Genomic DNA, 15,301 nt, shown 5'->3' on the forward strand with positions numbered 1-15,301 from the left:
ACACTTTGAAATATGAACAGGTTGGAATTTAATGTTTTTGATGTACTACAAAAATCAGTAAAATTCTGGATTACAGAAAATGTTGGTGGTTCAAGTTAAAAAAATATTTGGACACCATTTTTTCTGCATTATTATTCCCTGTGTTTACATGACTGATTGCCATATTGCAAAAAATAGCAAATTATGTGAAAGTGTTAATTAGTAACTTAATTAATCAATGCTGTATATCATTTTGTACAGAATACAGAATACTCCTCCGGTCAAAGAAAACCATCATAACAACCTGGAGAGTAGTGTGCTGACCACACTCCCCTCCTATCCACATTCTCAGCTGAGGATGACACGGCGGTCAGACGGTCCCGATGGGCCACTAGTAGCCTGATGACAGAGTGCTTTGAAACACTTGATACTTCTTTGATTTGTTAGCAAATGTTATCCTGTTATTTCCATTGGCCATTTGTCTGGCTTGTGTTACAAGTTTGTTGTGTATTTTGACCTATAAGTATTCTTGGGATTTGGCAGAGTGATAATTTTTTTAAATTGACAGTTTTGAATTATTGCTGCTGTGATATGTTACTTTAGGCATGTATTTCTTGTCAAATTTTGAAGATAGAACATGTAAATGGTAGAGGCTTTGAGCACAGTTATCACTAAAAACTCTAGCCATAGGATCTATTGACTGAAAGGGACTTGTAAGAATAATGACCTTAGTATCAAATATAATTTCTTACCTGTTGTTCAAGTTGTTGGTGAACATATGTTCATAGTATTTTTTTAAAAAACTGAGGCAACAATGGTGATAATTAAATTTCAGGCTATGTACATTTATTATCACAATCTCACACATTATGACTAGCTTGCAGTTCACACTGTTCATTATTTTTCACAGAACTATATCAGTAATGTGCATAGACTACTTGAAATCCAACCTATTAATACAAATGGTGGCTAATATCAGTTATCTACATCTACATTAGATAAATAGCTGTGACTTGATGATGACTTGAGTGCTTAACAGAGACTCTCACTTATGCAAGCTTAGTAGTCACTGACTGCAGCATTTTCCTTGGTGCCTATTTAATAAAAGCTCACACAATAAATTTTTTACAAATTATTCACAATATCTTAAAACACTGACTAATTAGATATTCAATAATGACATAAAACATGGGAACTATAGGCAATTCTCATACACGTTTTGCAATTCAGCTATTTCATTAACTATTGGCAGTGTGTCTTTAAATGGTTTTAGTTTTCGATTCAAATTTTATGGGCAGGTTTTTAAAAATGGACACTTCTCTCGTGTTTTCTAATAAATCCCTCCAAGATTATCCCAGAAAAAATCTTATATTTGAAATACACAAGCTTTATGCCTTGCCTAGGGCCCATCAATACCAACACTGGACTCTTGATGACTGGAAACATGTTTCCTGGTCAGACAAGTCTCATTTCAGATTGTATCAAGCGGATGGACGTGTACGGGTATAGAGAGTGTGTGAGCCATTCAACAAAACATAGTCAATATGGGCTTCTGGAGGAGATGACATAAAGCTTTATGCCTTGCCTAGGGCCCATCAACACCAACACTGGACTCTTGATGACTGGAAACATGTTTCCTGGTCAGACAAGTCCCATTTCAAATTGTATCAAGCGGATGGACGTGTATGGGTATAGAGACAATCTCATGAATCCATGGACCCTGCATGTGAGCAGGGGACTGTTCAGGTTGGTGGAGGCTCTGTAACGGTGTGGAGCTTTTGCAGTTGGAGTGATATGGAACCCCTGATACATTTAGATATGACTCATAGAGGTGACACATATGTAAGCATTCTGTCTGATCACCTGCATCCATTCATGTCCATTGTGAATTCTGATTGACTTGGGAAATTACAGCAGGATAATGGGACGTCCCATATGTCCAGAATTGCTACAGAGTGGCTCCAGGAACACTATTATGAGTTTAAATACTTCTTCTGGCCACAAAATTCCCCAAACATGAACATTATTGAGAATATATGGGATCTCTAGCAACGTGCTGTTCATAAGAGGTCTCCAGCCCCTCATACTCTTACATATTTATGGACAGCCCTACAGGATTCGTGGTGTCAGTTCCCTCCAACACTACTTCAGACATTAGTCGAATCCATGCCACATCATGTTACAGCACTTCTGCATTCTCGTGGGAAGGGGGGGGGGGGGCTACACAATATTAGGTGGGTGTACCAGTTTCTTTGGCTCTTCAGTGTATTTCATTAACTAACAGTTTTTCCCAGTTGTATACATTTTATCAACACAACAATTAGGACTCATGAATGGTATTTCTGGGTTTCTGAGCAGTTTGCACTCTATGCTTTGAAAAATCCATGTTTCTTATGACAGTGGTACCTTTTAACAATAATATTTGACAAACAATGAAATTTTAACAAAGACAAAATGTTCTTTGCATACTAGCAGGTCAGAATTTTAAGTGCATGTAGGTTTGCTGTTTCTTAAATTATGTCTATCATGTAGACACAAACATACATTATCAGTCTTCTGCATCTGACTCAAAAATTGATAGTATATGTTCTTATCAATGTGATAAATATAAATTAAGTATCAACTGTAGAAGAATAGTTGAACATATCAACTCATATTAATCCTAATTGTTTAATATTTCCTTAAGGAAAATGCTTTTGTACAGAATACTTCAGAGGTAAGTTACAGTTTGAACAATAAGGATGAAAAACACATCTTGTAACAGCATTTTGATATTTTATACAAACACTGTAATCGGATTAGATTAGAAACAGAAAGAAAAACACCAACAATACAGGAAAAAATAGATTTCTACTTAGAGTAAAGGTGGCATATTGAGTTTTAGACAGGCACAATTAAAAGACATTTACATAAAAGCTTTCAACAACAGCTTTTGTGAAAACAAGAAAGAGAAACATGTGTCATTCATTTACGCAAGCAAGTGCCCCTCAGGCCTACATGACTGCCAGCTCTGACAGCTTAAACTGAGCTGGTCTGTGCTGGCAGCCATGTGTGCAATGAGGTGTGCTTGCATGTGTGAATGAATGCTGGGTCTTTCTCTTTCTTGTTCTAACAAAGACTGTGGCTGAAAGCTTATGTGTAACTGTCTTTTAATGGTGCCTTTCTGCAACTTACCATGTCATCTTAATGGGAAGCAGCAATCTATACTGACCTGGAGTTTCCATTGTTAAAAATAAATACATATTATTTGAGTTACCTTATATTTCATCAGCCCAATCAGTTTATTGTCGTCATCAGTACTCCTGTTTCCCAGGTGCTGGTAGAGATCCTCTTTCAACTGTTTCTATATTTGCACGGCTTTCCCTCATGGATCATAGACCAAAGGAGAGCACTTTCAGTGACATCCTTCTTAACTGTGTTGATATATCCTCCCCTCGGCTGTCCATCATGTCTTTTCCCATTTATAATATTTTAAAGAAATTTCTTGTCCATCCTGGTTTCTTTTATCCATGTCACATAACCGTACGGTAATAATCTACACTGGTGGAGCGTTTTCAGTAGACTGCATTTTACACCTACATCCATTATGATCATTTAATAACTTATCATTTTTGTTTGCCTCACCATAGGTCTACCAAACTTCATTTCAGCAGCTTGGATTTGGTAATTCTCTCTCTTTATCAGAGCACAAGTCTCCAGTGATTAGGTCAAAATGCGAATACACAAGGGGCATTCAATAAGTAATACAACATATTTTTTAAAAGCTAGTTGGTTTGATCTAGGATTTCAATACTCCATATTTTCCTCCACTCTTTTCGCTAAAAAAAAACTTTTTCGTTTTTTAATGCCACCTTATTGGGAGAGCCTGTTTGCCCTCATAATACCACTCTGCTGGTCAATGTGAGAGCCAACATCTTGCTGCATCAGTAATGGTACCACCATCCATGTACTGTTTTCTCCAGAATGCATATTTCATTGGGCCAAACAGAGAGAAGTTGGAAGGTGTGAGATCTGGACTGTAGGGTGGATGAGGAAGAGCAGTCCAATGAAGTTTTGTGAGCTCCTCTCAGGCCCAAAGACTTGTGTGAGGCTTTGTGTTTTCGTGGAGAAGGAGAAGTCAGTTTGCATTTTTGTGGTGACAAAGATGGTGAAGCCATTTACTAAATATCCTGAGGGTAGCACAATACGTGCCAGAGGTGACTGTTGTACCACGTGCAGTACATCAAACAGAATAACCTGTTCAGAGTCGCAGAAGACTGTCACCAAAATTTTACTGGCTGAAGGTGCAGCTTTGAACATTTTCTTGGGCTGCCATTCTGTTTCCAGTTTGAAATGTTTCATTTGTTTGAAAACAAATTGCCACGATCATGCTTGTAATGCACAAGCAATTCCACATAGATGCTTCTTCATTGTTCTTTAGGGTATGCTGTTAGGCAGCAAGGAACCCAACGGGCATGCACCTTCGAGTACCCCAACTTGAGGATGAGTCTGTTAGCACTACCAACAGAGATGTCCAGTTGTGTAGTGAGGTGTTTTATTGTTCAATTCAATTCAATTCAATTTTTATTGTCACATAGCATGCCTTATACAGCCAACGATTGTAACATAGGTGACTTGTCAGTTTTACAGTATATATAATAATACTAAAAATAGACAATAAACTAATAATATATATGGTATAACATCTTCAAAGAGGTATTTTAATTACAATTACAATGCATTGTTGCCATTCATGAAATCTTCTACACTATAGTAACATTTATCTTTCAGATATTTTTCCACGTCTCTTTGGTGCCTTTTATATTTAACTTATCCCTATCTTTCCATATTTTATTTACAAATCTCATGCCCATATGGTATGGTGTTTTTTCATATGATATTAAATGGTGGGTAGGTAACATGTAACTCGTTCTATATATAGTATCATATTGATGCAAGAAGAAGTTGCCCTCAAAAAGTTGTGGGTTTCTTTTCATGAAAATGAGAGTTTCATAGATATATATGCTTGGAATGCTCATTAGATCTAGTTTTACAATGTTGCTTTAGTTTTGCTCCCACCATTGCTTGGACGATTCTTTTTTGTAGTCTAAAAGATCTAAATAAATTTGTCTTTTCAGACCCCCAGAAAATTATACTATACCTAATGAATGAAACAAAATATGCGTTATATACAATTTTTCTTACAGCTGAATCAATAATACTATACAAGATATTCATAATATATACAATGCTATTCAGTTGACCCAGTATGTTGTCCACATGGAGACTCCATAACAGGTTTTTATTGACTAATATGCCAAGGAATTTGACACAGTCTGCAGTCTCTAATTTGTTCTCCAAATACCTTATTTTACTTATAGACTGTGCAGATTGTTTTGTGGTGAAATGAACAATTTCTGTTTTTGTAAAATTTAATGTTAAGTTATTGTTTTTGACCCATGCCTCCACTTCCCCAAGTGTTTGTTCAATATGACAAATTAGGTCTACCTCATTTTTACAATAGACTACAGCTATTGAGTCATCTGCATAGAGGATAGTATCAGACTGGACCTGACATGGCATATCATTAATATAATACAGAAATAGTAGTGGCCCTAATATTGAACCTTGTGGAACACCTAATTGAGTGTGTTTCCTGCCAGAGAGAAATTTCTTGCCATTTATGTTAATAAGTACTCTTTGTTTTCTGTTTGCCAATTATGATGACATCCAGCTAAGAGATTTGCCTTGAAAACCATAATGTGCCAATTTTTGGAGAAGCAGGTCAAGATTTACTGTGTCAAAGGCTTTCGACAGGTCACAAAAAATGCCTGTCACACACATTCTATCATCAAGACATCTGCTGACTTTTGTGACTAATTCATTTATTGCAAGGATTGTGCTGCGGCCCTTTCTGAAACCATGTTTATTGCCTAAGATAATGCTGTTAGATGAATTGTCATTTTAGGTCTGATCAGATGCAGCTCTTTCAAATAATTTTGAGAAAATTGGTAACAGTGAGATTGGCCTATAGTTGCCCAATTCATCTAGTTTGCCTTTTGTATGTATGGGTCGAACTTCTGCATATCTTAATTGATCTGGGAACATTCCTTATCAAAAGACTGGTTGATTATGAAAGAGAGTGGATATGCAATACTGTGATGGACTATTTTTATTATTTCAGTGGGGACCTCATCCCACCCTGCAGATTTTGAATTTTGTAGGTAGACTATGATTTTGATGACATCCATTGATCACCTTGAATGAGAGTGCCTGCACATTCTAATATTGCAGGAGTCACAGCCAAGTACAGCTGGCTGGAACACAGGAGATTGTACAGGTTTGTGCTACCTTGTTACAATGATGATAGATGCCTTGCCCAATGATTCACCATGCTTTTGTTCATTGCCAGGTCTCTATAGACACTCTGCAAGTGCCTATGATTATCTGCATTGTTCTGGTACTCTGCAAAAAGAAAATCAATGACACCTCTCCGCTTGGAATGCACCTCTGTTGCAGATGCCATTTTGAAGGCTGTGTATAGAGCCACCACTCAGTGGAACGACATGAAACTATTGGGGCTGAAGTGGGAATATTACATGATATTCCGCAATGAATTGTGCATTTTTTGACCAAAATTGGCTGAGAGAAAAATGTGTTGAATTACTTATTGAATGCCCACCATAGTAAGTAGTGAAAATAGTTTTGGTTTATGCAGTTCTGGTTATCCTGCAGTATCTGGTTACTTGATTCTAAAACTGAGCAGCTTTATGGGCATGGTTTAGAACTTCACTACAAGTACTTCCCAAATATCCGGTATGTTGTACATTCTCCAGTGGTCTTCCACTCAATTGTATTTTGGGCTGTCCTTCTCTGCTAACCTTTTACAGTCTTTAATTCCCTAACAATGAGACCGAACTCCTCATAATGATTGTTCCATATATTCAGTTTCTGTTGGAGCCCAGATCATAACATCATCAGTGAACACCATTACTTTCAGTTCGTGTCTATACTGCTCTTTCAGCTTCTTTAAGTGTTACATGATGTTACAGTGTGCTGCACATGCTGGGGGATGAGTAATGGTGGTGACACTGGAGGACCTAGGTGAATGCTGTTGACAGTTACAAATGACTTTTGTTGATGTCAGTACATGACAAAGTCAGGCAGACATGAGTCTCCCCCTTGTCCGTGGCTGGTGCTGATGAATGGATGGAGGCTTCTCGCTGCACTTGCTGAACCAGTGCCCTGCATTGGTGAGGTTTGTGGCCTTAGGAGGCCTTGGCCATTGATATCAGTCATACTACATGTTGGGCTGCAATGGCATTCCATTGCAGGAAGGGCTCCTTAGCTATGCACATGGTTGCAGATGCAGTATGTGGAGTCTGCTGCATGTGGGTTTCAAACCACTGCCTTCCAACAGGAATCAAATGGTGGCTGGCACTGTGGGACCAAGTCCCACTAGGAACTCAGCATCAGTGGTGGCAAGCAAGAATGGTAGTTTAGCAGAGTTTTGTTACCAAGTCCTTTGAAGTACGTAGTGGTGATAGCAGGCACTGCACAATCTCGTACCCATAGCTGCTGCTTTTGTAGCTGAGTCAACTTGCTGTATTGTGGTGGTGCTGCTGGTTTCCAACAATGAGAAGTGATCCTTGCCTTAAAATCTGACCGTGTGAGGTGGCACAGTAGCTAGCACACTGTCCCCCATTCAGGAGGACGACGGTTCAATCCCGCATCCAGCCATCCTGATTTAGGTTTTCCGTGATTTCCCTAAATCGCTCCAGGCAAATGCCAGGATAGTTCCTTTGAAAGGACACAGCTGACTTCCTTCCCTGTCCTTACCTAATTCCCTAATCTGATCAGACTGATGACCTCGCTGTCTGGTCTCCTCCACCCACCCCCCCCTCCCCCGCCCCCCCTTAAAATCCGAACTTAATTATATGCCTCCAGCACCTATTTGTTTCACTAAAAGTGAAAATTTGTTTCTGTCCATAGACTGGGTTGTGGCACTGCACTGCCATTTCCTACTGAGAAGAGTCAGCCACTTGGTCCATAATTTGACCAGTCTTCCACCATTACCTCTTAGTCTACAGTTGAATTCAGTTATTACTAAATCAGTTACTCTTATTTACTAGACAACTATTGCACTCATCCTAAACTTCGCAAACTACTTTCCATCCATTGCTTGGGAAATACAATCCAAGGAATTCAATTTGTCCCTGGACCAGGGCTTCGAACATTGCATTGTCTCAGATACATAAAGGCTAAGATGAACAGTCAGACTCACTACTGTGCTAGGAACTGTGACACTTAAGTCGAGATTACCCAATGTCTTTGATCTAGATACTGACTTACATGCTGCGACAATTGATCTACTGTGATTCATCCCTCCTTCATGGCTATCATCTGACTTAGCAAATTGTTCAAGTTGGGTTCCCAGGTGATCATCTGGCCAATACAGCTGTGGTTGTGTTATATTTAACAGAGTCACTCCCATCATAGTAGCTGGCAAGTGGAATGTAGCCACCATAATATCATACTTGATCCTCTTGATCAACAGTCCACTACCCTGTAACTCTAAACATTTTGCTCCCATGAGTGTCCCTTGTTCATAGAAACTGGCTGTCACTATCACATTGTCGTATGCTGAGTATATACAGTGTAAACCTTATCCCTGAAAATACGGTTTTGATTCAGTCACCTCTTTTTGACATGGACGTCCTTCCATTCTGCCTCTGAATAACTTCCTGACATACGCACTTCCACCTATGGTGGCTCCACATGCCGGGCATATGGTAACCATCCCCTTTCAGCACTGCTGAAGCTCACCCTAGGTCATCACCACATGTTGATCCCTGTCTTCTGCTACTGACCATACCCCCTCTTCTCTCACTTGCACAAACTTCTCTACTGCTGTTAACTTCACTGGATAGGTTTTCACTGCATAAAATTTGAATAGCACATACTAGCTCATTACTGGTAGGCCCACTGACATGTACACTCACGCGTTATTCATCGTCACCTCAACTGCTGTATCATAGTGGTAGAATGGCAGGTTCTGGCTGCCCAGCTTGACTACTAGCTGCAGTTGTGGTGGCAATTCTTCCTGAACCTCCCTTATTCCCTCCAAATATTGCTCAGGAGCAGCAAGGCCAGATTCAACTGCCCATGAAGCACCTGATGCACAGCTTCCTGTAAGTTTGTCAGCTCCACTTTTGAATCCCCAGTGCTATTCGCTAAAGACTGCAACAATCTCCTCAGTGTTATCCTCACATGTGGCACCTGTATTCATGCTTGTACAGCTTCCATATCTTGATTCAAAGAACTAGGCAAGGCCTTGGCATAATGCATAACTTCCTTGATGAGCTGCCGAAGCATATGTATGTCATTTAGCATCCCATGCTCAAGATTCATGATGAACGTGGAATATAATTCCACTGTTTTTCCTTTCACCTCAGCCAACACTTTTGTGACTTCTATAGTTCCATTCAATCTATTCATGTCACTTGTGTCTGTTGTCTTGAAAAAGGTCTTCAGTATCCCACCTCCCGCATCTATCCACCCCTTTTCACCTTTCTAGGCTCACGTACCATTCCGACTGCTGGCACTACTCTGATTACCTCCTAAATCTACTCTTTCAATGTTCATATGCTCTGAGTAACTTCCTGTGCTTCTTGGCGACCTCTCTAAGCACACCATTGATAACTGCTAACTGCCACACCCCTGAGAATGCCTCTTCAAGCGTCCTTACCTCATTCCATATCTCCAAAATACTAAACACTAAGCTCATCTATGAATTATTGTTGGACAATACTATGTCCTGTTGCCTGAAAAATACAATTCCTCTGTCCAAATGAATATCCTGCAATGCTCCCACTCTGCCTCCGATGTAGGGATACAGCACAACACACACTAGGGTATTTCTCTTCTAGCCCTCCAACATATGGTAACCTGAGTACAAGGACCATTGTATCCTTCCCGCCCCTCAGAGGCCCACTGTCCCTAGCAGCATGTCTCCACATCCCATAAATAAATCCTAACATAAATCTTAACCAAAACAATGCAACCACCCATACTATACAGAAAAGAAAATGAAAGAAAAAAGAATCACAAATAATAATTCATAACGATTACTTCATAGGTGTTAATGCACATCAAGCATGAGGTGTCTGAACCTCCTCCTTTCATTGTCCATCCCTTGGTTTCTTCTTCCCTAGGTCCTTCCTTATTTTCATTCCCACGTCCTGTGGAATCACTTCCAGCACACCTTTGAATGGTCATAAATGACCAGCATGCACAGTTGCTGACCTTGTAGGCAACTGTAGCTTGGCAGTTACTTGGTATGAGGCCTAGTATTGTGTTACAAACTTATTGTTTTCCTTCAGAGTAAAAGGACTGGTTAATATCACCGACTCTCCCACTCCTTGCTGTGGCAATGTTCGCACATGCTTCACTGCATCCTCTTGTTTTTCCAGCACCTTTGTATTTGCACACTTGACCCTTCTCCACGCTTACTCAACTTTTATTTTGAATTTTTGGACTGACTCGTGCTTCTGCCCTCCTTTAGTCTACTCATATTGGATGGTGATGGCATCTCCTTTCCATACATCACCTCAACTGGCAAAAACCCTGTGCTAGTGTGTTCTTTGGAGTTGTATGCACTCACTACAAAGCTTAAATATGTGTCCCAATTCGAATGGTGTGCATTCATGTAATGACCCAGCATTTTTCCAATCATCTGGTGAGCCCATTCTGTCATTTCAATAGCTTGAGGATGAAGTGGACTTGTTCTTAATTTTTGTACTCTTAGTAACTGATACAACTCTTGCATTAGATCTAACATGAAGTTTGTCCTCTGCTCAATAATTATCATTCCCAACAGCTCAAACTGCAGTATCCACCTGTTCACTAATGCTTGTGTGATTAGTTCTGCCTGTCATTCTGTCATTGGTACCATCTCCACTTAAGAAGAGCAATGATCTATTATGATCAACAGAAAACAATTACCCACTGATGTCTAGGTGATTAGTCTAATACAGCCACCCCAATAAAACCAAATGGTTCTGTTGTCTCTAACAACCTTTTTAAAGCACCTGTTTTTGGTTCAGATCTGCCTGCTGCGCACACTCCATGTAATTCCTAACATACTGATCCATATTACCCTTTGTACCTCTTCACCAGTATTTCTCTGCCACTCTCTGATTCACTGCTCTGCATCCAATAAGACCTGATTGTGCATTGCACATAACACCTCCTCTTTCAACACCACTGGTACAATTACCAGTGGGCCTTATTTTGTCTCTCTGCACAACAAACCACCAGGCACGCTCAACTGCTTCTGCTTGCTGTACTTCTTACATTCCTCATTGTTGCTCTGTGCAGACTGCCACTTGTCATTTATTCACAGGTTTGTGGTTTATTTCATATTCAAATTCACTGAGTTTCAATGTCCACCTTGTCAATCTGCTGGATGGGTCCTTCATATCGAAATACTCCTTCAAAGCAGCAAGGTCTATCACTAATTTAAATTTTCCACCATATGCGTAACACCGAAAATACACTACTCTTAACACCAAGCTAAGCATCTCTCTCTCTCTTTCTCTCTCTGTGTTGTGAGTGATTCCTATCCAATCACTGGAAGTACCTTGATGCAAAAGTGGCAGGAAGTTCCTGACCACCCACTTCTTGATTTAAAACACACCGAGGAGCATAATTCAACCTCTCTCTGGCAGTCTTCCAAACAAACAAAACCAACACCCTTTGTTAACAACTGTGTAAGTGGCCATGCTATATCTGAAAATCCCCTCACAAATTTCTTATAACCATTTATGAAACCAAGAAAAGATTGCACTCCTTGGTTGCTCGTGGTATTAGAAAACCTTGTATTGTTTGTACTAACCTCACATCCACCCTCTAACCATACTTGCTAATGATATGGCCCAGATAGTTGACTTCTTCCAACACAAAGTGACATTCACATTCTCCCCTGCTACATGTCAAACAGGTTGCTCATAACCTCTTGAATATTTCCTGCAGACATTGTCTATGCTCTTGTACATCCCTAGAAAAACTATTATGTCATCAAGATAGACTAGACACTGCCATGATTTCAAATCTTTCAGCACCCTTTCCAGTAACTGTTGGAATTTTGCTAGCCCATTCTTTAACTCAAAAGGTATCCTTACATATATTGGGAACTATCCTACAGTGCAGAAAACTTTTTTTTTTTTTTTTTGAGGAACTTCTAATTTTACAAACAACCTTACCTACTTATGTCAGTCAATGAGTGAAGATCCTCTACAAATGCTAACACATCCTCAAACACCCTACCAGAGAAGGGAGGGACAAGGTTAGCAACAGCTTGATCCCCTCTTAAATTTTGTGTTTTCAATATTTCTACTTCAACACATTTCTCTAACAAACTATTATGTGAAATCACCTCATCAGCCCTCAGATGAGCTATATGATGCCCTAATGATTCTATAGTCTCATCCCTGGTAACACACTGTGTCTCAGGTTTTGCCATTGCCTTATCTTTACTCATTTTACGTCTCAGTGAAACAAGGAGAAACAAAAGAATTAATATAGTTAAAACACTTTCAAACTACTTTTATTACTACCCTACTTCCTGTGACGAATCATGATCCACCTTGATTTATGACATTGCCTAGCTGTATGTCCAAAACAATTACAAGTAAAGCAATTCATCACTACTGATTGACAACAAAGGGCAGATTGCCCAAGTTAATTACAGTGACAATGGAATGGTCCAGTCTGTCATGTGAAACCTACCCTGAAACTTTTCACTCAGGAAGGATACACTGAAAAAAATGCATTGTCAAAATTTTAGCTGCTAAGTTGCACTGCAAATATTTTAAAAAAAGTGTTAAATTTACTCATTTTTGTCACACTAAGAACCACCTATAACAGCAGTTTGTATAGCCCTCCCCCCATAGCATGCAAAGCAGCAGATAAGCAGTTGCAACTGTGACAAGACAATGTAGAAACATGTAGCATGAAACTCAAAGTGCACACACACAAATTTTAAGCACTTAAACCATACCAGAAATGTCTCAAATCATTAATTTACTGAATAGCTTTTAGTTCATTTTGACAGCTAAACTGTTGCAGTTGTAATTGTTAAATAAGTGACTAGCAGAAGAAAGAAAATCAAAGCAGTGTATTTTGTTACATTAAAGATGACTTTGATCAGTTGAAACTCTGATTTTTTGACATTAAATATTTTATAACAATTCCTGTAGCACAGTTTTTATGATAATTTTTGAATAAAATATCTTTTACTAAGAATAAAACCATTCCTTGTTTATTTACTGTAATCACCACAAAAATGCAAAGTATTTATATGATGATGAAAACAAACATTTTCCTCACACCAAGTGCACCTGATAAAAGAAAAATTAATGCATTGAGACACTTGACACTGATTATTAGTTTTATCTAGACAGAACTGAAATGGAGTAAGACATGGTCATAGCTGTTGTTCTACATATTGTGTTGCATACCAGGAACACTTGATCAAATTTGTAAAATGTGTTGATGCAAAGTGACAATGCAGAAACGATTGAAGTTTATGTTTAATTAGGTGTAAGTGCAGTGGGAGTGTACAGTCTGAATTGCTTCAGGTGCCGACACATTCTGTGCATACCTTTCTGTGTTAAACCATACAGCAACACCGGAAATGCCAGGGCTGCTTCCATGTCAAACTTGGGCATCGGTTCTGGTGATGGTGCTCACAGTGCTGGTGATACTGGTATGAGCAGTTGCTCAGGAATGGGTCACGGAATCACTGATGAATGTGTCAGAAGCAAGAGAGGAACTGCTGGTTCAGAAGCTGAGGATGGATGCCCTCGTCCACATGGAAGTGGAGAACCACCAGAAGCAAGTGATGTGGATAGGCTCCGAGATGATGGTGTGGCATCAGAGGATGCTGGGCAGTCCATATGAAGGTGAAGCTGATCATGGTGCCTCAAGCAGAGGCTGTGCTCCATGCAGATGTTGCAGAGACACCACCCATGGCATCTGGGGCAGACAGCTGGAATTCATTAAGGGTCACATTCGAAAACACACACCCATATAGCCACACCCAGATGGAAGATGCACAATGGCTGAATGAGTTGATGTCCAGGTGGAGGATAAAAGAGGTGTAGTAGTGTCATCAGCTGGAAACCATGGAGTAACTCCACCAACCTCTTCATGCCGAATGACATGAAAGAGTACAAGGAGGGAAACCATTTTAAGGCAACATCAAATGAAGAGTTGGCAACATACTTTTTCACCTGAGTTTTTAATGTTCACATTAGATGTTTCTCCTCACCATTAGAATCTGGGTGAAATGGCAGGGCAAGGATGTGAAGAATGTCATGCGATTCGCAAAATGCTGCAAACTCTTGCGATGAAAACTGTAAACGATTATCATACGTTAACATGACGGGCAAGCCTTCAGGTGGAAAACTTTTGAACAAGGCTGTGATGGTGGCAGTTGTGAATGTGGAAAAACAATGAATGACATATAGAAAACAAGGATATGCATAAACTACAAACAGCCAATAAGCATTGAGAAAGTGGCGAGTGAAATCCACATGTATAAGGTCCCATGCATGCAACAGCACTGGCCAAGGAGACAACGATGCCCAAGGAGCTGCTTGGTGTGTCACACACTGTGAACAGGAGGCAACCAAGTGGGTAATGTCACTGTCCAAGCCTGGCCAAAATGCTTTTGTGCCTGATACACCCCAATGATCTGCATCTGATAAACAGAACCTCCAAATGAAGCACTGAGGGGATCACTACCCTTGGTCCACAAGATCTATGTCTGAAAGAAAAACACCATCCACAACAGAGGATTCATGTCAATAGATGTAATAATTATGGAGGGAGTCATACAATGAGAAGGTAGTGAATCTGGCCAATTATGTTTTTCAAACGTTATGACCTTCCACAAAACGAGATTCAAAGCTACTACCTTCACAATCTGTGTGCTTGTTACAGGAAAGCCATCAACTGTCTGCTGTGCAGTGACATGAGTGTGGAAACAAAGAAATTCCTCCTGATCAAATCCTGGGTCCCAACCAGCCAGCAGGTGGGACAAAGCATCGGCATTTGCGAGCTGATTCATAGAACAGAAATGATTCTCGTAGTTATAACATGAAAGGAAAAGAACCCAATATTGAATGTGATATGCTGCTTTATCTGGTAATGAACCAGAAGCACTGAATAAGGAAACCAATTGTTTGTGATTGGAATGTGGTACTATAGTGATAAACATGGAATTTCTTCACAGTACACACAACAGTCAAAGCTTCCTTTTCTATCTGAGAGTACCTAG

General features: G+C 39.7%; 1 protein-coding gene across 1 annotated transcript in view; it reads left to right on the plus strand.

Annotated features, from left to right (window-relative positions):
* LOC124556420 (solute carrier family 22 member 7-like) overlaps positions 1 to 13,920 on the plus strand; it is a 167,568-nt gene extending 153,648 nt beyond the window's left edge. Inside the window, exon 12 of the mRNA XM_047130378.1 lies at positions 13,599 to 13,920. Within this exon, the coding sequence (XP_046986334.1) occupies positions 13,599 to 13,920 (322 nt within the window). The remainder of the gene's footprint in view (positions 1 to 13,598) is intronic.
* Positions 13,921 to 15,301: the final 1,381 nt, after the last annotated feature.

Source organism: Schistocerca americana, chromosome X (assembly GCF_021461395.2).
Source record: "Schistocerca americana isolate TAMUIC-IGC-003095 chromosome X, iqSchAmer2.1, whole genome shotgun sequence".
Classification (NCBI taxonomy): domain Eukaryota; kingdom Metazoa; phylum Arthropoda; class Insecta; order Orthoptera; family Acrididae; genus Schistocerca; species Schistocerca americana.